At 39.0% G+C, this 25122-nt stretch overlaps 1 protein-coding gene across 1 annotated transcript in view; it reads left to right on the top strand.

Annotated features, from left to right (window-relative positions):
* Positions 1-25122, top strand: part of LOC109934963 (E3 ubiquitin-protein ligase TTC3) — an 88237-nt gene that overhangs the window by 49016 nt on the left and 14099 nt on the right. The window contains exons 16-28 of the mRNA XM_048602915.1: positions 3436-3516; positions 4662-4774; positions 6331-6457; positions 8521-8643; positions 8924-9025; positions 9988-10080; positions 11926-11990; positions 12798-12940; positions 14063-14374; positions 14735-14986; positions 15436-15482; positions 20252-20308; positions 24774-24856. Coding sequence (XP_048458872.1) covers positions 3436-3516; positions 4662-4774; positions 6331-6457; positions 8521-8643; positions 8924-9025; positions 9988-10080; positions 11926-11990; positions 12798-12940; positions 14063-14374; positions 14735-14986; positions 15436-15482; positions 20252-20308; positions 24774-24856 — 1598 coding nt within the window. The remainder of the gene's footprint in view (positions 1-3435; positions 3517-4661; positions 4775-6330; positions 6458-8520; positions 8644-8923; positions 9026-9987; positions 10081-11925; positions 11991-12797; positions 12941-14062; positions 14375-14734; positions 14987-15435; positions 15483-20251; positions 20309-24773; positions 24857-25122) is intronic.

The raw sequence follows: 25122 nt of genomic DNA on the forward strand, positions 1-25122 counted from the left end.
CCCCCCCCCCCAACCCAAATTACACTGTTAAACTGTTGTAGCTATTTGATTTTGTTCTGGAAGGCCTTACTGTTGTCCCATATTCCCTTTCTTTGCAAACTGTTTTGGAACCAATTTCTGTTGTGCTCATTACTGGAGTGGTTCTTGTATTTACTGAAATCAGTGGTATTAAAGTTCTTGAGAAGATTTGTAGCTCAGGTTGTGGATGAGGTTGTATACTTGCTTGCTGAGCTGGTGTGTTTGGTTGCAAATGTTTCATCACCCTGCTCGGTAACATAGTCAGTGCGCCTCCAGTGAAGCGTTGGTGTTCTGTCCCACTTGTTATTTATATACCTCGGTTTGCTGGGATAGTTAGCATCACTTCCGGTTCTGTTTCTCAGTGGTTTGCATATCAGGTCCAGTTCGATGTGTTTGTTGATGGAGTTCCAATTGGAATGCCGGGCCTCCAGGAATTCCCTGGCATGTCTCTGTTTGGCTCGTGCTATTATGAATGTGTTGTCCCAGTCAAATTCGTGTCCTTCTTTGTCCATGTGTATTGAGGCCGGTGAGAACTGGTTGTGTCTCTTGGTGGCTAGTTGGTGTTCAATCCGCCGTTACCTTCACAACAGTCCACAACAAGACACAATGTGGCCAGACACACTAATCACTCTACTGTGCATTAGAGTCATATCAGAGATGACCACAAGACTACTCAGACCCCTTGGTATCAGGGTAGCCCACAAACCAACAACCACCCTACAACAGCTACTTACGAATGTAAAGGATCCCATGCACACAACCAAAAAAACTAACATAATATACAAAATACCATGCAAGGACTGTGAAAATCATTACACAGACCAAACTGGAAGAAAACTGACAATAAGGATACATGAACGCCAACTAGCCACCAAGAGACACGACCAATTTTCACAAGTCTCAATATGCACGGACAAAGAAGGACACAAATTCGACTGGGCCAACATATCCATAACAGCTCGAGGCAAACAGAGACATGCCAGGGAATTCCTGGAGGCCTGGTATTCCAACTGGAACTTCATCGCCAAATACGTTCAACTGGACCCGAAATACGAACCATTGAAAAACAGAACTGGAAGTAATGCCAACCACCCCAGCAAACTGAGGCATATAATAACAAGCAGGACAGAACACCAACGCTTCACCGAAGGCATACTGATGTTACCTAGCAGGGTGACGAAGAATCTGCAATCAAACACACCGACTCGACAAACAAGTCTACGACCTCATTGGTATTAATCCAATAGCTGATATTTACAGCTGGCAGAGAGAGCACCTTAAGTTTTTCAGTCAAAGTGACTATTGATTTAACTAGAAAACACACAAATTCAAAAATTTTTCAATAAAGAGATAATATCTGAAATACACAAGTTTTTCATATCTTGGAATGCCTTTCTCTCTAGTTGCAGACGTAGAGTCATACAGCACGAAAACAGACCCTTCTGTCCAACCATTCCATGCTGAACATAATCCCAAACTAAACAAGTCCCACCTACCTGCTCCTGGTCCATATCCCTCCAAACCTTTCTTATTCATGTACGAATCCAAATGTCTTTTAAACATTGTAATTATACCCATATCCACCACTTCCTCAGGAAGGTCATTCCACACATGAACCACTTTAACACTATCCAACAATAGTAATTTGCATCTATGTGGTGCCTTTACTGTAAAATTTCCCTCAGGCACTTCACAGGAAGTATGTAAGTCATTTTAGTTGACATTTTTTCTTAAAACTTACCCCACAAGTTAGCAAAGCTAAAATGGCCATCTTAAGAAGCCAGTACATAGCTTGGAAGACATTTCAAACTCAGTAAAATGCTACACTCGGCAAAACAGCCCAAATTCAATACCAACAATGTGTATTGAGTTTACAGTAATGTATTAAGGCATATACCAAGTAGCAAGGCAGTTGATAAGAATATGCACTGATTATAATTAATCAAGATTTAACTTGTATTCAGTAGGAAAAACTGCTATTAGTGTTAAATGGTATTATGGCATTTACCTTTTTATAAGCTCCAACCTCAATAAAATAACTGTATTAAGTTTTCAGATCACAGATCAATTTTTTAGAATCTGTATGTATTTTTCAAAAGGCACCATGACTATAACTTTAAAATGTTGACCTCAGAAGTTTGAAAGAAAGAAGAGTTTGCACCATTATAAAGTGGATGTGAGATAATGTTTGAGCAGAAGCAAATTACTGCAAATGCCAGAATCTGAACTGAAAACAGAAAATGTTGGAGATCACAGCGGGTTAGGCAGCATCCATGGAGGGAAAGCAAGCTAATATTTCGAGTCTAATGACTCTTCATCAGAGCTGAAGTGAAGTGTGGAGGGGGCAGCATTTATGCAATAGTGGGAAGGGGAGCTGGGAGTGATTGGAGTGCTGGGGGAGAAAGGATGTTGGTAGTTCAGATTAATTGATTGGACTGTGAGAATGGCAGAAGAATGCTGTGTCTAACTGCCAGATTGGAAAGGACAGACAGTCCCACTTGGGTGGGAGAAGGGGAGAGGGGGTGACGGAGGATGTAACAAGCAAAGCTGGAAGAAATGGGTTCATAATTTGAAGGTGTTGAACATAATATTGAGCCCAGAAGATTGTAAACTGCCTAGTTTGAAAACGACATGCTGCTTCTCCAGTTTGTGCTGTGATTCACTGGAGCATTGCAGCATGCCAAGGACAGATGAGTGAGCATGCGAGCAAAACACTTTGTTAAAATGAGTGGCTATGGATAGGTCAGGGTGATGCTTGCGCCCGGAGCGGAGGTGTTCTGCAAAGCGGTCACCCAGTCTGCATTTAGTTTTTCCAATGTAGTGTAGGCCCCCAAGACACATCCTTTAACTATTAGTTTGAAACATAGATATGTCTTAATTGAGAAGTCTTGTGACTGGAGCAGTGACACATATCCCAGGTAAGATGTGCACATTCAATGATGCCTTTGTTCCTATGATCAGAGCTAATTACACACAACGCCTAAAACCTATAAGATTAAAATTAAAAATATGCCTGTCAATTGTGAGATGAAAAGACAGCTTCACCAAAGAGAGAAGGGAATGGTCTGTATCATCTCAGGGGATTAAAAACCCAAGCCACATAAAGCACTTTTCGTTAACAGTGCATGCTCAAGAATAGCATATTCGCTTCAGGATGCATTCATTGGTATTAAGGTGTTAATTTGATCAAGGACATGAGAACCATACAGTCTGTCTTGAATTCATAAGTTCAAAGTTGATACATATTTAGTTTTTATCTGTGTTACCTTTTTATTTACTAACTACCTACACTTATTTCTATTAGGTTAAGAAATCTATTAGGTACAAACCATGGATCCTCATTTTCCAACTATGCAAACAAGTTGAATTATTATTCTTATTACATACTGAGTTGTTAATTGTTTTTTCCTTTTCTAGGAAGCATCTTTGTCCAGAAGTGAATATGTGATAATTATCTATGGTCATGCCTCTGCCCTCCTTGGCATTGGATTGCCTGAGGTATACGTCGTCATTTTCTCTAATTTTTTTTGAGAGTTCTCAATTATTGCTGTAAGTGAGCATGTTTGAAACGTGTTGTGCGAAGTAAATTATTATATCAGTATCTGATCCAAAGGTCCACCTAATAAATGCCTACATGGGCATTCTTCTTTCTTTTTGTGGATGGTAGTGCTATGGTTCCAATCAATATCAGAATCAAATGAAAACTTTTCATATTTGACACAAGGCATTGGATTCCAGTGTGCTATTCAGTCCTGGGATGATGCTTGCCAAATGTCCTTGTAAACCTTTGGATTAACTAACCCTCCCATACACACAATTAGACCCACACCACCACTACCACCCACCCCAACCCACAACCTTTATGTAGCACTCCATTTGGCGCATTCAGTAGTGAGACGCTTAGGAGTTCTGAGCAAATATCTATAAGGCAATTTCTGCCTTCACTTAAAAGTATTATCTGTATGAAGAAGTAATGACTGCTTCTTTTCTTTTCACCCCCCCACTACCCCTTTAAAAACAGACAAAAATTGATACAAAATGTTAATATTTGTTTTGACACACTGTGGGAAATAGCTTGCAGCATGCTGGGTTAGACTATAAATGCAGGAAGAACATGTAGATTGTAGGAGAAGAATGTGAATGATTTTGGGTACCTTTACAAAAATGAACTTAAACTTTTGTTATTTTGGTTCCGCTTATTAAGCAGTCATTACCAAGAAAGTTTCATTTGCTGACATATGCATTAAATGACACTTATAATTGCAGTACCAGATAAAGGTACAGGCTCCCTCTCTCAAGCATGACCACTTGGTAATTTATTACTAAGGCATGAAATGCACTAATATCACTTATGAAATCTTAAACAATGTATCCTGTTGCATACATAAACAATAACAAAAATGGCTACACAATTTGTTTTTGTTTTTTTCTATTGAGTACCTACCCACATTCACATCCTTTAAAGAACCTAAATGTTTTGTGGCTGAACAAAGACCCAGTCAAACAGATCACGCCATATGGACTGACCCCAGCGTAACTGTGACAATAAACGTACATGGTAGAGGGTTCATTAGGCATTGTAGTTGTTGTTCTTGTGTACTTTCTGTTCAGGAACCACTAATTTGTACTTTACCTAAAACTAGGAGCTGACTGAGGCTGAAAATCAATTTAATAAAATCTTGGAGCAGTTCCCACAGCAGCGGCTTGACTGTTTGGCATTTTATGGACTTGGCAAAGTGTACTTCCGGCAGAACAGGTTGGTGTTCAGAAACCAAAATCCATGTGTAGAAAAAGGCAAAGGAGTCCTCTGTTTGCTTGAGAAAATATAAAGTGGTGGTCCTTACTGGAATCTCAGGTTTCCACCATTTGTATTTGTAATTTTGGAAGGAAAAAAAAGATTCGTATATGAATTTGGGGTATGTTGTGGAGGTAGGAATAGAAAGTTACAATAGGACATAGATTAAGTGAGGGAGCAGTGAATGAATTCCATTGGGGGTAAGTGTAAGGGCATTCACTTTGGATGTGATAAAGACGAATGAGAGTATATTCATAATGGTGAGAAACTAAGTGTTGTTGGAGAGGTATGAGGTTTAGGCATCACTGCACAATTCATTAAAGCTAATGCAATGCTACAAAAAGTTTTAAACAAAGGAGAATGAAATATGGCCAAATTATTTCTGGGAGTGTATTTACAGGAGTCAAAGTTATGCTTTGGTCAGGCTTCATCTGGAATACTATGTTCAGTTTTGGGCACTGCGTTTAAGATCTTGGAATGGCAGGATGTACACATCTTTCCCAAATGCATTCCCATCGCTTCAGGCAGTGTTGGAACAGTGTTTCTCTGTTGTCGACAGGAAAATTGCATCTTTTCAAGGAGGCTTTGAGAATCCTTGAAGTGTTTCTTCTACCCTCTTGGTGCTCGCTTGCCACGTCAAAGCTCCTGGTAGATCGCTTGCTTCAGGAGTCTCAGATCAAGCATGAAGGTGACATGGCCCAACAGAGCTGGTCAAGTCATGCAGTCCCTGATCAAGAGTCTGTGTGATGAGACAACCTTGTCTGATCCCCCTCCAGACATGAACTGGACCTGTTGTGATTCCATTGCTTAGGATCGTGGCTTGTATATCACCGAGGGGTATGCAGAGAATTACGACAAACTTTTGGGAACGGCCAAAGCATAACTCTTTGCATCTGAGTATCAAATTCAGTGACGGAACATCCACAACATTCCGGAGTAGAGAATTCCAAAGATTCCCAACCCTCGTGAAGAAATTTCTCCTTATCAGTCCTAATAATCAGCTACCCCCAGCAAAGGGAAGCAACTTCTTTATGTTTACCCTGTAAAGATCCTTCAAAATGTTATATATTTCAAGGGGTTTGCCTCTCAATCTTCTAAATTTGAGAGTATATGCCCATTTTATTGAATCCCATTATAAGAAACGTTCTTGTACCAAGAACCAATCTGAGAAAGTGAATAGCCTACTTCTATCTCTGTGTTCTTGCATTGTCAGGAAGGTTATGGCTTTTGTTATATTTTGGGCACTAGAGACACTTGTGAAACTGTTTGCTTTAGTAATTAATGAGTGAGCAAAAGTTTGTGAAGTGGAAATGGGTGCACAAGATGGACTTGATTTAGATTTGACCTGCAGAATCTTTTATTGTAAATTTGGTCCAACCATATAGCTTATTTGTGCTGGTTCATATTGTTTGTCTGCCCTTTCCTTCCATTTTCCGTTGCTTAGAAAATGGCTGTTACATATTGAAACGTATTGTTTCCACTGATTCTTCTCCATTTCCATTGTATTTTTACCACAGATTTGCTGATGCTTTAGATCCTTTCACTAAATCCTTAACAATGGTAAACCGTAAGATTGTTCCAGGCATACTAACATGGCCCACAACAACCGTTGTTATTGAAGAAACACAGGCTGAAAAATTAAAGGTAACACTTTTTTAAATATATTGTGATAAAATTTGATAACGTATTATTGTTAATTAGAAACTTGGATTCTAGAGTAGGGTTAAGTTTTGTATAGTTGTGTGAAAATGTCTTGTTTCTTTTTAAAAGTCAGAAAGTAACTTTTGAACAGGGAGTTCAAAGCAGCCTTTCTAAGAAAGCGTCGGATTTAAGCTAAATGACTCTCAAGCTACCTGGCTTGATAATTGCTAACTTTGTTTAAATGTTAAACTTGTAACGATCTACAGAGTCAGGTGTCTAGGGTCCTCAAGCATGATGGATATCAGAGCCGGAAGGAAGTCTTAAACTGTTTTAGCAGTCTATGCCATCAGAGTTGGAAAGAAGTTTTAAGCTGATTTTAGAAATCAGTGAGAAAAGTCTAGCCTGTGTCTTAGGGAGAAACTGAAAGTGTGTGGAATTTTGGTTTGGAGAGCATGTAGAAAGTTTCCAAAACACTGCAATCTTGTCAGTTGAGTCGAACATTTTAAAGTAGAAATAGGATTGAGACATCACGGAGGTTGACTGTCTGTAAAGGATTTTGCTAGGAAAGGAATTGATTCTTTCTTAATGTTGACTATGATGAGATCTTTCCAAATTGTCTTCTGTATGCAGCAGATTTTTCTTTTCATACAATAAACTTGTCCATTTTTCTTAAGTTCAGTCTCATATGACTGACCACACGTTAACCAAATTGTCGTTTCATTCTGGGATTTGACTTGTCCAATATCAACATCAACTTGGATCATGATATTGGAAAGTCAGCGTCCTGACGAATCAAATGGCTGTTAGATTTAGAGTTAAAAAAAAACTGCATTTGTCTCTCAGTACTTTTAGAATTCCACTCTTTTAATATCATGTGTAGAAGCATTTACACATACAATGTAAAAATTTTCTGACCCCTCAACCTGAAATTATTTTGGTGCTTTCTGCTTTATTGTGTATGTGAATCCAAAACTTTCTAAGCTTTTTGTCTCTGATCACTAATTTTTAAGTGTTTCGAGAACATAGAACAGTACAGTACAGCACAGGAACAGGCCCTTCTGCCCACCATGTTTGCACTGATCATGATGCCATTCTAAACTAATCCCATCTGCCTGCAAATGGTCTGCAGCCCTCTATTCCTCGCCTGTTCGTCTGTCTGTCTGCATGCATGCATGTATCTTAAACTTTACGAATGTTTCTGCTTCTACCGCCTAACACCCTCTGTGTAAAAAAAAAACTTTCCTCACACATCGCCTTTAAACAGTGACCTTTCACCTTAAACCTATGCCCTGTAGTATATGGCAATTCTACCCTGGGAAAAAGACTCCAACTATCCACCCTATCCATGCCACTTAAAATTTTATATGCTTTTATTCAGTCACCCTTCAACCTCCAATGCTCTAGTGAAAACAATCCAAGTTTATCCAACCTCTCCTTGTACAGAATACCTTCTAACCCAGTTAACATTCTGGCAAAAGATAGTAGGAACTGCAGATGCTGGAGAATCTGAGATACCAAGGTGTAGAGCTGGATGAACACAGCAGGCCAAGCAACATCAGAGGAGCAGGAAAGCTGACGTTTCGGGCCATGACCCTCCTTCAGAAATCTTTTCTGAAGAAGGGTCTAGACCCAAAACATCAGCTTTCCTGCTCCTCTGATGCTGCTTGGCTTGCTGTGTTCATCCAGCTTTACACCTTGGTATCTAACATCCTGGCAAGCCTCTTTTGCACCCTCTACCACGCCTCCACATCCTTCCTACATATGTGGGGACCAGGACTCCACACAATACTCCATACTTGGTCTAAATAAAGTCTTAAATAGCTGTGGCATGACTTGACAACTTTTATTCACGATGCCCCGACGTATTAAGGCAAGCATGCTATTCGCTTCTTTATCACCTTATCCACTTGTGTTGCCACTTTCAATCATTCTCTCCCTGTGTTATCCTGCAGTATGGACCATGCTCAACATTAAAGTTTCCTAGTTAAAACAAATATCTTTTTCTGTTGGAGTTTGTAAGTTTTCAATGTAAAGTTGCTCTTTTTTCATGTAATTTCATCTTTTAGGCCATGTTGGAAGAATACATTGAGAAATGCAGATTTCCTCCAGTACCTGATGCAACCTGCCGCTATCAACATTGCCAGGGACATTCTAAGGTCCAGATCTACTTCACAGACCCAGATTTTAAGGTAGTGAATTTTAAGGTGCAAGTGGCACATACCAAGTGATTTTAATTGAGCAATTCTCCAGGATTAAAAAGGAATAATGAGCAACAAATGCTGGCCTAGCGAGAGATACACACACTGTCATTTTTGCTAAGCCATAATTATGCTGTGGTCATCTTTGACCTTGTACTGTCAACTGAGCCGGTAAGCATGCTGTCAAAACATCCACTGTGCCTGCAGGAAATTAGTTGTTTATCTAACTATACAGTACATGTTATCGATCATTTTGATTCTTGTTTTCCAGGGCTTTATTCAAGTAATGTGCTGCCTACAATGTTGTGTGGAATATCATATCAACTGTTGGAAGAAATTGAAGGCAGCTTCCTTTGAAGATAAAAATGACAAGGTTAGTTCCCTTTATAAATGGCGACGATGGATATTTGTGGTATTTGTAGAAGAATATGAACAAGGACAAGATTGTGCACAAAACAAATGACTAGTTGAGTTTTACAGTATTGAAGTGGATTAAATTCAAAATCAGAATTTGTGCAACGTTCAGAATAGTTCTGTCAGTCCATTATTACTTGTCGTACACAAGTCATAATTTTGTTTGTTCCCATTCAAGCTTTTGCTGAAAATCCCATTTCAAGATTGGCAAACATGCAGAATAGTGCCAAATTTAATCCCTGTGCTGTAGTTGCCCATGGAGCCTACCTACAACCTTGTCCTACTGTTGAGGTAGGGTGGTGCCCTCAAGCTGTATAACTAGTGCCTCTTCAATTGAGTAAGATGTTTTTGGTCCTTTGAGGATTTATTCAGTTAATTTGAGAAGTTTTGACTTTGTTGGTCCTATATAAACACCAGTTGTTGATCACTTGAAGCAGTACGAGGAATTGAATATATATAGTGCATATCATGCCCCTGAGGAGAGTATTGAAGGATTTTTAAAATTGTAGTTGCTGTTGTAACATAAGAAAAGTGGCAGCAAATATGTGAACAAATTGTCACAAATAGTAATGTAGCAATGACACTGAGATACTACAAAGCAAAACCATGTGATCTTTTGCATCTACCTGAGAAGCAAACAGGACCTTGGTTTACATCTCCTTAGAAAGCTGGCACTTAAGACAGCATTCCCTCAGTTTTCTTATTTTTTTGTGCTCAAGCTCTGGAGTGGGACGTGAAGCCACAATTGCTGAATTAAAGAAAGGAGGGCTATGAAGTGAACCATGGCAGGGACTTCTGGTACTAATTTGAAATGTGTTTTAAAGGAATTCAACTTCATGGATTCCAGATAAATCCTAATAGATCAGAATGTTTGTGTTCCTTTTAAACATAGTCAGACAGATTTTTTTTCTCATTTTGAAGGAATTTCTCAGAAGTCAATGTTTCACACCTGACTGTGGAGGACAGATTTCAAAAATTGTCATCTATAATTCAAAAGGTCTTGTGAAATGCGAGGTAAGATTTTTCTTGAGATCTTCTTAGACAAAAAAAGTTTCTTTTTCACAATCATTGTGTTTCATTATTTTGTATTTGCCTATCATGGGATCTAAACATCTAAATACATTATTTGGGTCAGACAGGTAAGGGGCATAAAGCAACTTCATGTGAATGAGGCAGGAAGACTGAAACAGGGAGTTGTGAAGGTGGGGAATGTTGTGAGGAGAATGGAAAAAGGAAAACAAGGGGAAATCAGTAAAGGTCCTTTGGGACCAATACCAGGGAAACCATTTCAGAAATTAAATTAGGGACAGGATGGTTGCAAACTGTTTCTAAGCACCAGAAACAACTAAGCCGTCAAAATTCTCAGTGCTACATTTTGTTTTAGGCCAATAAACATGAAATTTAAAATTCTTTCAGCAAGGCCTTTGGATTAATGAGGGCTTATAACTCTCCTGGGGCTGACACAAGGGCTGACATTATGACTGACAGTCACCTGACAATCATTCTTCACAAAATGTGGGTGGAATAGGAGGTTGGAGAAGACAGCACCCTGATGTTCAACAGATGCCTCCAGTTAGGAGCAAGGGGTCTTCTGGCCACTGCATGGATCGAGAGGCAAGGATGCCATTGATTAATTTAAACCGTTTTCAGGAGTTATTTTAAAGCATACATCAATCTACAAAATTACAGATAGGTTTGAGGCTGCACGCACCTAAGAACGTGATGAGGTGAGAGTCTACAAGTGTGAGGCTGGAAAAGCACAGCAGGTCAGACAGCATCTAAGGAGCAGGTAAGTCAACGTTCGAGCCGAAGCCCTTTAATCCTGGTGTCAGGACGAAAGGGTTTTGGCTTAAAACGTTGATGTACTTACTCCGTGGGATGCTATCTGACCTGCTGTGTTTTTCCAGCCTCCCACCTATAGATTCTGGTTTCCAGCATGTGCAGTCCTTATTGTCTCCAAACATTGAGGTGAAGCAGCAGATAGAATTTGGGAAGCAACCAAAGAAAAAGATACACATCAGGTCTGCCAATGAATATGTCAGGAAGACTCCCCATGAAGGCACTGAAGGAAAACCTAATTATAAGAGAGATCTTCATCCTCCCTGACCTTTACTCCCACACACCCTCTCCACAGTGGCTGAAGAACTTCTAATTCTGATACATTTGGTAGTTGCTTAGCTTTATTTTCCTGTCATCCACTGGTCTTATTTTGTCTCCGACATCCTGGGACTACATTTAATATATGCTGGGGATTCTGTCAAGTAGCATTAGGGCACAAAGAAATCCCAGGCGCACCTATAGAACAGTCGTTTGCATGTGTAAAACTTTTAGGTGCTTGGAGTATTTCTGGGTTCCTACCCCTCTTGGGTTAGTAACTGGAGAAGTCTTCTTTGGGCCACTTAATTTGTCTTAGATCGGACAAGGAGAGGGAGAGTTAGCCGACAAGCCCAATGGGAGAGCACTGCTGAAGAAGAGAGAGCTAGAACACCTTCAAAAGGGAGGCTGTCACACCCTCTTAAGTAAAATTAATTATGTTGTTTGCCTGCTCATTTGGTGGAGTAGGTTTCTGATTCCAATGACAGCCCAATTCTGATAAAGCCATGCTATGTTGTCTTGTAATTCACTCTCCTGACCCCTCCCCATCCACAATACTTCCACGCACCAGTAAAATTCCACAGTGTCCAAAACAGACAATGGTGTGTTTTTAAGTTCATTTGAAATGGAATATTGCAATCTAACTAGCAACTTTGATATATAATGTGTAAGCATTTGAGAATCTTTTGTTAGTGATCTATAGTCCTTTAATAGAAAAGGTGCACATTTATGTCTTTGTCCTTATTAAATGTAATTTTTTTTCAGTTTGAGGCTAAAATAACTAAAAGCAAAGACCCAGCAAAAACAGTTGTGAAACAGAAATGTTCAAGGTAAAGTTTTCTTTGTACCTGTCACAAGTAGCCACAAGCTTTTAAGCATTATATTATGAATAGCTGATTGAACTAGACACACATGGATTGTGCTACCTTTTGGTTTTTTTCTGGCCAGAGTAGAAGAAGCCCAGTATGCGTTTAAAACCAGACCCCTATCAGTGATTACTTCTTGATATTAAAGAGCAAACCTTATCGGTTCGCCTTAAGTTTTAAAACGTTTTGAAACTTTTACATTTGCATTTCTGCTTACATTTTATTTCTGAAGGTGACTTTTAGCTGCTTGTCTAATTTCAAATTTGTGTTCAGCTGAAAGGTTTTGTATAGTGTAATTTATTATAGTTTTATTGGAAGATTTTGAATTTTGGTCGATCACCATCTTTGTGTAAAACAGTGACATGTTACTGTTTCATTTTAGCTGTCTTCTCAGTAGTTTTTAATCTTTGATACTAGTTATTTACATTCATATTTTAAAAGTTTAAATTGCATCTGCTTTTCTGCAGTATCTGGCTTCTGCAAAGTTAAATTTCTGCAAGTCAATCTTGCATCTATTTCTCCTTCAGGAGGTAACCTAATGACACCACATTGTGTACATCAATAATGACAAACACAGTGTCTCGCTTTCCCTTATGGTGGTTAAAGTTCTATTCATTGTTGCTCTTGAATTTATCATTTCTAACCTATTTCTCCTTGTTGCTGCAGTCATCTCTAAAAAGCAATTGCTCAGTGGTTATCCACCCTTTCAGTCATGATGTGTATATACATATATATATTTGTTACTGAGCTGATTAATATTTTTCTTCATAGTGCATTGAAATTGAAAATTAAAGAAGGTCGTAAACAAACCAGAAAACAGTTGAAAAAAGAAGCTTCAAGGCACAATGCTGAAAAACAGATAAAAGAAAAGTCTGAAAAAAATAGCAGAAAGGACGAAACCAATTCTAAAGCAGGTAAAAAGAAAAATGCATTCATTGTGATGATTCAAGGCACAAATATAAGATCATTGAAAGAGAATTGAAGAGAGGTTAGAAAAATTTTTTTGTTTGGAGTAGTTACAATATGGATTTTTTTTGTTTAGGTGTTTGTAAAGGAATATCAAAGTGTATGAGGAATAGGAGGTGAATGGAATTTGATTAGTTGCTTTGAATGTAAAGTACACACTTAATGGGCCAAATGGCCTGTTCATGCTGTAACATTATTTAGTTCTAGAAATTTACTGGTAAATGGATTTTTTTTCACAACTTTCGAGTATTATTAATGATGAATTTATTAGTCCATAGCCACAGTGATATCGATTTTGTTTTTTTTTCCCCAAATCTACCCCACAGGGATCAAATTGAATTACCAAATCTTATTTGATGAGGTTTGATGAACAGAGGACATGAGATAACCATTCAGCCTTGAATTTGCTCCATCATTCAATTCGATCATTACTGGTCTAAACTGGGGAGGGAGTCAGGCAAGAAGAACTTAAACCATTTGACCTGCTTACACATGTACACAGTTGGGAAAGAGATGTAAAAGTAAAGTCACCTTAGTCTTACCAGACCATAGCGCGCTCTCATTTTAGAGCGAGAGAGAGGGATGTGACTGTTGGTGGTTTAACCTAAGGGTCACCATGCCTCGGATGAGGGGAGAGGTTAAAAAGGAGAGTACTTCATAATAACCTCAGCTGGTGTGGGAATTGAACCAACTGAGCTAACCGACTGGTCAGCTGGTTTGTGATGCAGAGTAACGCCAACTGCATAGGTTCAATTCCTGCACAGGCTGAGATTACCACGAAGGACCCTCCTTCTCAAACTCTCCCCTTGCCTGAGCAGCCCTGTGGTCTTCTGGGAGCTGTAGCAACTTTACCTAAAGGGTGTAGCTCTCAGTTGCTTGTATCACGTTAACATTATGGTTAATGGTGATAGGTGAACAATTATGCAAAAACTATTTTAGTGCTTTGGCATTGTCTCATTTTGCTGTACTGTCATCCACAATAGCTCATCCAGGACTTTTGAAGAAGATGTATGGATTTCAAGTGCATATTGAATTTTCATTTTTTTAACTTGGCCTCTGTATATACACAGGTCATTCATGGAATCCTCTTGGTGATCGAATGTTGCAGTTGATAACTGAGAACAAGGAACAGTTAAAAGCTGGAGTGCAGAATGTTTCAAGCCTACTTCAAGAACTGCTTTCATTTCATGTTCTAAGTGAACAGGATTTTGACATGCTTCACACAGGTGCCTCCAAACCATGTCAGGTTATGGGTCAACTTCTTGACCTCATTGTACAGAAGAATAACAGAATAAAGACCAGGGAATTCCTCTACACACTTAGCAAGTGCCAAGACGTTGACAACAAGCTGTTAGATTGGATCAATTGGTTAAATGATGCAGGTAATATGACAGTACATTCAAAAATGCATATTAGCTATGATGCAATTTTGTACGAAACAGAAAAATGCCTGAAGAATTAACTTAAGAATAATGATGAAATGAGGAGAACTACTTATGTGAAGAAAAATCTATTAAATGCTAAAACTGCATGAAAGTGAATTCTGTATTCAATTTGATGTGATGTTTTCAATCAAAATTCAGTGTGCTTAGGTAATTGTTCCCGTGCCATTGTTTAGAATTATTTATTTTAAGCAGAATTTTTCGCATAATTTAAGAAAGGTAAGATGATTATTTAATATACAAGTAATAACTTATAGTTTATTACTGCTGATTTTGAAGTATTGATTTAATTATTTCCAGGCCGTGAAGCAGCAGAGCTATTTCTGTCTCATTATTCAAATTGCATAGAGCAGTTGGACTTGAACTCTGTACAAGAGTTGCTGGATGCATCAAAGATTGATCTCTCACCCTCTGATAGCACTAAAGAAATTGTAGAACAGTTGAAACAGGAATCGCCTACAAAAATCCGCAGTTTTATATGGAAGTTGGAGGAAAAAAGAGAACAATTTCCATCCCTACACATTCCTTTAGATGAATATTTTAATGCAATGGGTATGTATTTAGTCGTGAGTATGTGCTTAAGCAGCTGTCAAAGCTGCTTACTAATGACTTTTCAAATTCATCATAAAATTCCATTTTTAATCTATAGATGATAATTGAAGATTGTGTGTAAAAATTGCTATTTCAGGAATTAGTTTGTGTAATATATTTTTTAATTGAAATATTTGAAGCCAGTGACATATTTTTGATTCCATCATTTAACCTCACTGCCAAAGGAATTTCTACATTTGCAAGATCTGAAGTGGCTAAAGTAGATATTGAAAATATAAAACAAATAGAAAATGCTGGAGAAGCTCAGCAGGTCTGGCAGCATTTGTAGAGACAGTAGCAGTTAACATTATGAGTCTGATATGACCTCTTCATTCAGTGTCAATAATGGTATCACTTGACTTGATTAATTCTAGATCAATTATCTTAAATTATTGTTCCTTCTTCTGCAGATGCTCCTTGTACTGTACTAAAGAAACAGGAAAATGAAGAATTATCTGTAAGTTGTACTTGCATTCTGTGCAAACATGTAAAAAAATGAAAATTATAATTCATATAATATTTGCTTCCCAGATCACTGCAGCTTATTACTCCTGAGCACTACTGACTATCAAATATTGTGGTCTACCCCTATGTGGAATGATGTGTACACTTATGATCAACTGTTTGTGAGAAATAGTGCAGGAAAGGTAGCTAGAGTAAAAACGTATAGTCCTCAGAAATGAAAAACTCTAAAAGGTTTGTCACTAGTGTGACAGAAGTACAAGTAAGTGAGGAGGGGGAGTTGCCCTTTTGATAAGGGAGGACATAACAACAGTGCTTAGAGAGGATATTCCTAAGGGGTCATCTAATGAGGCCATTTGGTTAGAACTTAGAAACAAAAAGGGGATGGTCACTCTGATAGGACTGTATTATAGACTCCCACATAACGAGCGGGTAATGGAGGAGCAGATGTGCAGAGTGATTGCAGATACCTGTAGGAATAACACAGTAGTACTGTTTGGAGATTTTAATTTCCCCTATATTGACCGGGCCACCTACAGTTTGAAAGGCCCAGACGGGGTGGAATTTGTCAAATGTGTCCAAGACAGTTTCCTAAATCAATATGTAGAGGGCCCCACTCTGGAGGGTGCAACACTGGACCTCATATTAGGAAACAAGGTCAGGCAAGTGACTAAAGAGCATACTTTGGGTCCAGTGACCATAACTCTCTCAGTTTTAACACAGTTATGGAGAAAGATTGGACTGGTCCACAGGTTAAGGTGATAAACTACAGCAGGGCCAATTTTGGGGTCATTAGGCAGGATCTAGCCGTGGTTAATTGGCTGAGTCCATTTGAAGGAAAAGGTACGACTGGCAAATTGGAGACTTTTAGAAGTGTGATATCAAGAGCCTAGGACAGTATGTCCCTGTTAGGGTGAAAGGAAAAGTTGTCAGGTTTAGGGATCCCTCGCTGATGAGGGATATTGAGGTTCTGGTCAGGAAAAAGAAGAGGGCACACATTGGTTTTAAACTATCGGGCTCAAGTGAATCCCTAGATGACTATAAAATGTGTAGGAGCACACTTAAGAGGGAAATCAGAAGAGCAAAAAGAGGGTATGCGATGGATCTGGCACATAAGGTTAATGATAATCCCAAGAGGTTCTATAGCAATATTAAGAGTAAAAGTGTGGCTAGGGAGTGAATAGGTCCCCTTAAAGATCAGCATGGCCATCGATGTGTGATGCCACAGGACATGGGGGAGATTTTTAATAAATATTTCTCCTCAGTGTTTACTGAGGAGAGAATCATGGATGCTAAGGAAATAAGGGAAACAAGAGGGCCTGTTTTGGACTGCATACATATTACCAGAGAGGAGGTGTTTGCAGCCTTAGATTGCATTAAGGTGGATAAATCACCTGGGCCTGATCAAGTCCATCCTCGAACGATGTGGGAGGCTAGGGAAGAAATTGCACAGGCCCTTGCAGAGATTTTTGCTTCGTCTTTTGCCACTGGTGAAGTTCCGGAAGTCTGGAGGGTGGCTAACGTTGTTCCATTGTTTAAGAAAAGCAGCAAAGACAAACCAGGGAACAATAGGCCAGTGAGCCTGACATCAGTAGTAGGCAAGTCATTGGAGAAGATACCGATGGACAGGATCAACCAACATTTGGATAGTTAAGGTCTGATTAGGGATAGTGAGCATGGATTTGTGTGCGGGAAGTCATGTCTGTTTTTCAAAGAGGTAACCAAGAGGGTAGATGAGGGTAGGGCAGTGGATGTTGTCTATATGGACTTCAGTAAGGTGTTTGACAAAATCCCACATGACAGGCTAGTCATGAAGGTTTAGATCACATGGTATCCAGGCTAACTGGATTGAAAATTGGCTCGAAGGTAGGAAGCAGAGGGTAATTGTTGAAGCTTGTTTCTTGGACTGGAGGCCTGTGACTACTGGTGTACTACCGGGCTTGGTGCTTGGACCTCTGTTATTTCTTATTTACATAAATGATCTGGATGTTAATGTACAAGCTATGATTAGTAAGTTTGCAGATAATATAAAATTAGGAGGTAGTGTTGACAGTGAGGAAGGTTATCAAAAATTACAGAGGGATCTTGATGAGATGGGAAGGTGGGCTTAGGATTGACAGATGCAGCTCAATACACATAAGTGTAACGGGTTGCACTTTGGAAAGCCAAACCAAGATGACTTATACAGTAAATGGTAAGGTCCTGAGGAGTGTTGTGGAACAGAGGGACCTAGGAGTACAAGTACATAGTTCATTGAAAGCAGTGTCACAAGTGGACAGGGTGGTGAAGAAGGCACATAGCATGCTGGTCTTCATCGGTCGAGGCATTGAGTGTATGAGTTGGAACATTATGTTACAGTTGTACAAGTCATTGGTGAGGCCACACTTGGAGTATTGTGGACAGTTTTGGTCACCCTGTTATAGGAAAGACATAGTTAAACTGGAAACTGTGCAAAGGAGGTTTATGAGGATGTTGCCAGGTCTAGTGTGCCTGAGTTATAGGTCGAGGTTGACCAGGATCGGACTTAATTCTTAGAATATAGGAGAATGAGGGACAGAGAGAGAGGTTAAATGCATATAGTCTTTTACCCAGGGATTGGGAATAGAAAACTAGAGGGCATAGGTTTAAGGTGAGAGGGGAAAGATTTAAGAAGGACCTGAGGAGCAACTTCTTCACACAGAGTGGTGCTTGTATGGAATGGGCTGCTGGAGAAAGTGGTTGAGGTAGGTACAATAGCAACATTTAAAAAACATTTGGGTAGGTACATGGATGGGAAGGGTTTAGAAGGATATGGACCAAATGTGGGCAACTGGAACTAGCTGAGTGGGCAGCATGGATCAGTGTGGGCCGAAGGGCCTGTTTCCAAACTGTATTACTCTGTGACTCTGTTACAAGGAGTGGTTTCACTAATCTGGAATGTTTACACTAAGTCGAGAAGACATTGTACAATCCTTTGTATAAAAACTGCATTTGTATATCATGACTTCAGAACTTTCCAAGGTGCTTCACGGCCAATTAAGTACATTTTAAAGCATACTCAACGCTGTTAAAGCAATGACCTTTTTTTGTTTGCATGTACAAAGCACCCACAAATAGCAACAAAATAATAACGAGATTTTTTATTTAGTGTCAGTTGAGGAATGTATATTGACCAGGAGACTGGAAGCAATCCCTGCTCCTCTTCAAATATTGCATGGGATTGTTTGCATCTAGCAAAGCAGTTCAATGGACTCTGAATGTAAGGTTTCAGCCACATTGGAATAACACAATGCATCATTCCCTCAAGTAGTGCACGGGCACGTCATTCCGTAAAGTGGCTCAGTTTCGGTAGTGAGCTAATGACTTTCTGAAACATTGATGAGAAATATCATTGAGACAGGAGTGACATTTATGTCCTAAAGGACATGGGTGAAATAGGTATCAATAAACACAACATAAACATGGATTATTCAGGGTTTCTTGGGTTTCAAATTGGAGGGAGGATGAGAAGACAATTTAGATTTAATTACCTTGCAAACTGGAAGTAGAAAGGATAGTGTGGACTGCCCACAGAGACAGTGTATCAGCAAATTAGATAAGTACTGGAAAAAAGCTTCATTGCAAGAAATAGGTATTTGCTGTACATGCCAACCAGATGAACTCCAATGTTTTTTTTCAATATCCCTTTGACCTGCAAAATACCATTAGAAAACAAAGTCAAGAAATAAAATGGTAGAATGACATTTGCAGATTCTTTCACATGCAGCAAGAGAAGCTAAACATTGCCCACTCAAAACATAGTTATAACCTATATTACAATGCATCTACTAAGACCAGATACCCAATGGGAAAGCAGTGATGTAGTGGTAATGTCACTGGATTAATAATCCAGAGCCCCAGGCTACTGTTCTGGAGACATGAGTTCAAATCCTACCACCCTTGGTGATAAAATTTGAATTCAGTAAACTTTAGCTGTTCTAATTATAACCAGGTAACCGTTGTCAAACATGTTAAGACAGTTCGCTAATGGCCTGTCTGGTCTGACTTGTATGTGACTCCAGACCCACAAAGATGTTGACTATTAAGTGTCCCCTGAAATGGCCTAGAGAGCCAATCAGTTCAAGGTGCTGGCCTTGCCACTGAGGTACACATCCCTTGAAAGAATAAAGAGAAAAAAGACAAAAGGAAAATGGAAATTTCCGGATTCTGCTGCTGTATCCCCCTCTCATCTGAACCATGTAGCTGATAAGGAAGAATATGACGCAGCATGCATTCCAGTTAAGAATGTATTGCAAGGCATCACTTAATCGTGCAAGGCAGTTAAGAAAGCCTTAGTCAACACTTGCAGACAAAAAGTGAAAACAAACAAATTGCCTGCAATACTTTGATTAGTGTCACACAGGCAGTTAGATTTTCTGGTGGCAGCACTTTCTTTCCTACCTTATTCAAAATTGAAGTTTAAGCACAATCAAATGAATCTTCACTGATAATTATAAGTCCATGTAGTACTCTTTTGAGGTTTTGTTACACAACTGCAATTCCATCATCTAGTTGAGGAATAGTTGCATTTTAATTCAAAAACATGCAGAAAACATTGAGAGACTGGTTGTATTTTAATCCCTTTATTAAAGAAGTTATGTTATACATAAGTATAAAAAAAATTTTGCTTGGACCGGAAATAAAGATTTCAGTAAAGTGTGATAGAAATGTATGTATTTTGAGGGATGACTATTGTTTGATTCAGTGTATGTACTGATATTTGTGATGGTTCTGATATTTGTGCAGAATATTGGCCTTAGAAGTAAAGTTAGAAACAGAAAAAAGAAACCGAAGGATTCCAAGGTTTGTGTATTACTTTCTTACTTTCACTGATTTATTTTAATAGCAACATGTGAATGATTTTTTTTAGTCTTTCCTCTTTGCTTTTGAGAAATGTCCCTTGCATTTTATAGGTTATCACTGTTATTCTGAGTTGTGGAGATGGGTAGTCATCCTGGCCTGATGCTTGCGTCAGTTTATTCTGATACTGCCCACTAGGAAGCAACTGAGTGAAGACTTAGGACCACATTCAAGTTGTGTCTCTGATTTTTCTCTTTCTTTACCTGTGAAGAACTGCCATACCTGTGCATTCATGCTTTACAATGATATAGTTCCCACAGTAGTTTAATAATTTCCCATAATTTAGACTACCTTATTGTTTCAAGACTCTTAATAATATTCTGCACGTAGATGTGTTTTTACATTTTAAAAATTCCATCCTGAATGCTGTTCTTTTGAAGGCTCTAGCTCTTGCTGTTGTAAGCATTGACCTCCCCTTGGCACCTCATTCTTATTTTTTGGTATTTTCCAATCAACCTGTTCAGAGATGTTGTGACACACCTCTGGAGCAAGGGGGACTTGAACCAGAGCCTCCTGGCTCAAAAGTAGGGACAGTGCCACTGCACCAGGAAAAAAACCCTTACTGCATTTCTATTCACAGCTGTTTGTTATTGAGAGCACTGACATCAAACCACAAAAATAAACTTTTCTGGCAGGAGTACTGGGTGCCCAATATATGTGGCATCACTGATTGACTTTAAACCCCTCTACTAAAGACACTTGTGGGGTTCCAACAACTATTTGGATAGATATCCAACCATCTCTGCAAAGGGAAGGCATCAAAGGTGGGTCTTTCTAGTTATGTATGGCTGAGTATGTACTGAATACTACACCACTGAGCCATCATGGTGCCATTAAAGTTTGCACCTTAATGCAGTTTGCTTCTATATAAGATATAAGTCTGAGATCGTGGCTCATCTGATACTCCTAATCTCTACCGTCCTGCCTTTTCCCCGTAACCCTTGACTTTCTTGCAGGTTAATAATCTGTCTATCTCAGCTTTGAATATACTTAACACAGCATCAACAGCCCTCTGTAATAAAAAATTCCACAGATTCACTACCCTCTGAGAAAAGAAATTCCTCTCATCTCCGTCTCAAATGTGTGACGCTTTATTGTAGGATTATGCTGTCTGGTCTTAGACTTGCTTACAAGGGAAACAACCTTTTCACATCAACCCTGTCAAGTCCACTAAGAATCTTGTATGTTTCAATCAGGTCGCCTCCTAATCGCCTAAAAGCCAGTGAGTACAGGACCATCCTGCTCAACATCTCCTCATAAGAAAGTACCTCCATTCCTGCTATCAGCCTGTTGAATCTTTTCTGGGCTGCTTCCAATGTCAGTTTATTTTTCTAAAGATAAGGGACTAAAACTTCACGGTATTCAAGCTGTCGTCTGACTTGTGGTATTATATAGTTGTAGCAAAACCTTCCTACTTTTGTACTCCATTCCCTTTGCAATAGCAGCCAACATTCCATTTGCTTTCCCAATTACCTGCTGAATGTGGATGCTACCTTCTGTGATTTCTGAATGAGGGCTCCCAAATCCAACCTGTTCTCTAACTTTCTGCAGTTTTCTCCATTTAAATAAAATTCAGCTCCTCCATTCTCCCTGCCAAGTACATAAACTTTCAATTTCCATTTGCTAGTTTTTAACCTACTCACTAAACCTGTCTATATCCCTCTGCAGACTCTCTGTCATCCTCATCACTTTCCTTACCACCTATGTTTGCTTTATTCACCTACTTTGTGATAGTACCTTCACTTTCCTGATTCAAGTCATTAAAATATATAGTAAATAATTGTAGTCCCAATTGATCCTTATGGCATTCCACTAGTTATAGTTTGCTGTTCTGAAATATCCCTTTTTCCAATGCTTTTTTCTATTAGTCAGCCAATTCTCCATCCATGCTAATATACTATCTGCAATACCATGGACTCGTCTTATTAAGTAGCGTAATGTGTGGCACCTTATCAAAAGCATTCTGAAAATCCATATGTATAACATCCCGGGCTTCTACTTTATCTATCCTGCTTGTTAGCTCCTCAGAGAATTCTAGTAATTTGTCAGGCATGATCTACCCTTCATGAAGCCATGCTGACTCTGTTTGATCATACAATGTAATTCTAAATGCTCTGTTATTACATCCTTTGTCATAGACTCAAATATTTTCCCAATAAAACACATTAAGCTATCTGGCATATAATTAACCTTTTTGTCTCCTTCCTTAAAATAAATGTGTTACATTGGCAGTTTTCCAATCCTCTGAGACATTACCAAAATCCAAGGATTCCTGAAAGATTACTACCAAATATATCTACCATCTCTATATATACTTTGTTTAATATCCTAGGATGCATCCCATCAGGGCCAGGGGACTTATCGGTCTTTAGCCCCCATTAATTTCCCGAGCGTTTTTTCTCTTATGATAGTTGTTGTGTTTATTTCCTCTCCTCACTTTGCCCTCTATTATTCATCACCATTCAAATTGAAATGCTGCACCCACTAACATTTTCAAGTATTCACAAGAAGCAGTTTCTAACCTGTTGTCAGGTTTCAAAATACAGTATCCCATGTGAAATCCATGAGAGCTCACTTGCACGCATATATGCAATAAAAGTTAGCAACAAAATTGCAGATGCTGAAACCCTTGCACCGACCTTAAAGATCAATGACTAAAAATCAAGTGCTGGAAAACAAAATTATTTCCTCACTGGAGCTCTGCATTGTCATTATTGCAAACTATCTGTTAAGTATTTGCCTAGAAATTTTCTAGATACTGTACCACATTCGTATTTTAGAGACTGGCAATTTTTAAACAAATGTAGCAGGCTTCAGGGTTGCTACATAAAATACAGATGTTGTCTGTCTGACATGATTGTGAACTCATTCCCTGAATGGCAGAACTATTAACAGCTGGGTTACGTGGCATTGCTAATTCTCCAGCACCACCCAATCCAAGTACATGCCAGATAACTCCAATTTTATTGCCTTTAGTTGAAAGCAGTTTCAGCCCTTCTGGAACTGGATGTTAAATAAGCAGTCTTGAGCCTCTGGAGGCAGTGATGGCGTGATTGAACTCTGTGTCATCAGCATGTGTACAGAGTCTGTTTTCAGATGATGTCAGCAAGTCGAAACTTGTATTTGGGAAACAGGGAGGGGTCCTCAGGTAGATCTTTGGGAAGTACCAGAGGTAATTGTGCTGGAAAGTGGAAAGGAGGCATAACAGGCAATTCTCTGGCTATGATTAGATAAGACTTGGAACTAGGCAAGTGAAGTCTTGCCCAGCTGAATAACACTGGAGATGCATTGGAGAAGAATGGTATGGTTAGCCATTTTAAAATCTGCAGACATGTCAAGGAGAGCTAGGAAAGGATAGTTTATTTTTGTCGCAATCATTTAGGGTATCTTTTGTTAATTTGATAAGAGCCATTTTACTTCATTAGTAGTGTGGAAACCTGATCAGAGAAATATAGAAATAGAGTTCCAAGAAAGATGAATATGGATTTCGGAGGCAACTGTGTTTGAAGGGATTTGGAGAGAAAAGGGAGGTAGTTTACAAGGGTGAAGGAGTGGGTGGTTGCTTTTTCAGTTGGATAATAATGATAGATTTGAGGGTGAGGGAGCAGGACCTAAAGAAGTGGAACCATTAACAATTATCAGTTACAAAGGAGAGCTGAATGACCTGTAGTTTGTTGGAAAGAGGGTCAAAAGAAGAGGTAGATCTCGTGAACAGGATCAATTGCCTGCCACATCTGATTAAATCCAAGAGACTGGGAGTTGAAGCGGATTTGAGGGTCATAACCCGAAACAGTAAGAGTGAGCAGAAGTATAATGGTTTTAATATTACGGAAATTTTGAGATGACTGGAGGTCAAAGATAGACAGTTCGGATTTTGAAAGTGGAATTGTAAGAAAATTAAATTTTTTCAGGGGTAGACTCAAAGTAGTATGGTTATAGGAAAGGGGGATTTTGGTGAAGAGCAATGCAAGAGTCTCAAAGTCACTTAAGATTGAGATTGAGTAACTGCTGTTACAGTGTAGTTGGTAGAATAATTTGGAAAGGATTCCAACCCAAATGTTTGTGTGTGTGTCAAAATGCTGGGAATGGGTCAAAGAGAAGTGAAGATAGCTGTGACTCTGAGCTAGTCCTGTTGTTTTGTGGACTGTTCTCTTTTTATTGAATTTTCAAATTGATCTGCTTTCATGAAATGTTTTATGATGTTACAGTGCTTTCTGTCTTTTATTCCATGAGAGAAAGTTCATATCACAGATTCTTTAGGATTATGGAAAGGATTAAAATCCAAACTGTTCTATCCAGCCTTGAGCCATTATGAAACAACCTTACAAATATTCTTTATGCTGTATTTTTCAAGACTCTGCAAACTTTATGCTTTGTGTTTTCATTCACACTTAATTTTGCTTCTCAGCCTTTTCTCCTTCTGTCTGGGTCAATCAGAGCTGGAGCCCGTGAGGAGGATGATGATGAAATATTCTCCGATGATGGCATCCTGTAAGTATTCCCAGTAAAATAGCATACCTGCAGACAAGTGTAGAAAAACATGTTGCCAAAGTGCTTTGTCTTGCGATAATCTGGATAGTTACAGAAATACCAGTTTTCAAATGATCACATCAGTATACAATACAGGCAAATCAACTCTGATTGGCAAAATGTTGCCAAACAGAAATCAAAAGCTCCAAGGAATTCAGAAAAAGACGCAAGGCTTGAACATAATTCTGAGATAGTAGGAACTGCAGATGCTGGAGAATCTGAGATAA

This window comes from Rhincodon typus, chromosome 11 (genome assembly GCF_021869965.1).
Source record: "Rhincodon typus isolate 14 chromosome 11, sRhiTyp1.1, whole genome shotgun sequence".
Taxonomy (NCBI): domain Eukaryota; kingdom Metazoa; phylum Chordata; class Chondrichthyes; order Orectolobiformes; family Rhincodontidae; genus Rhincodon; species Rhincodon typus.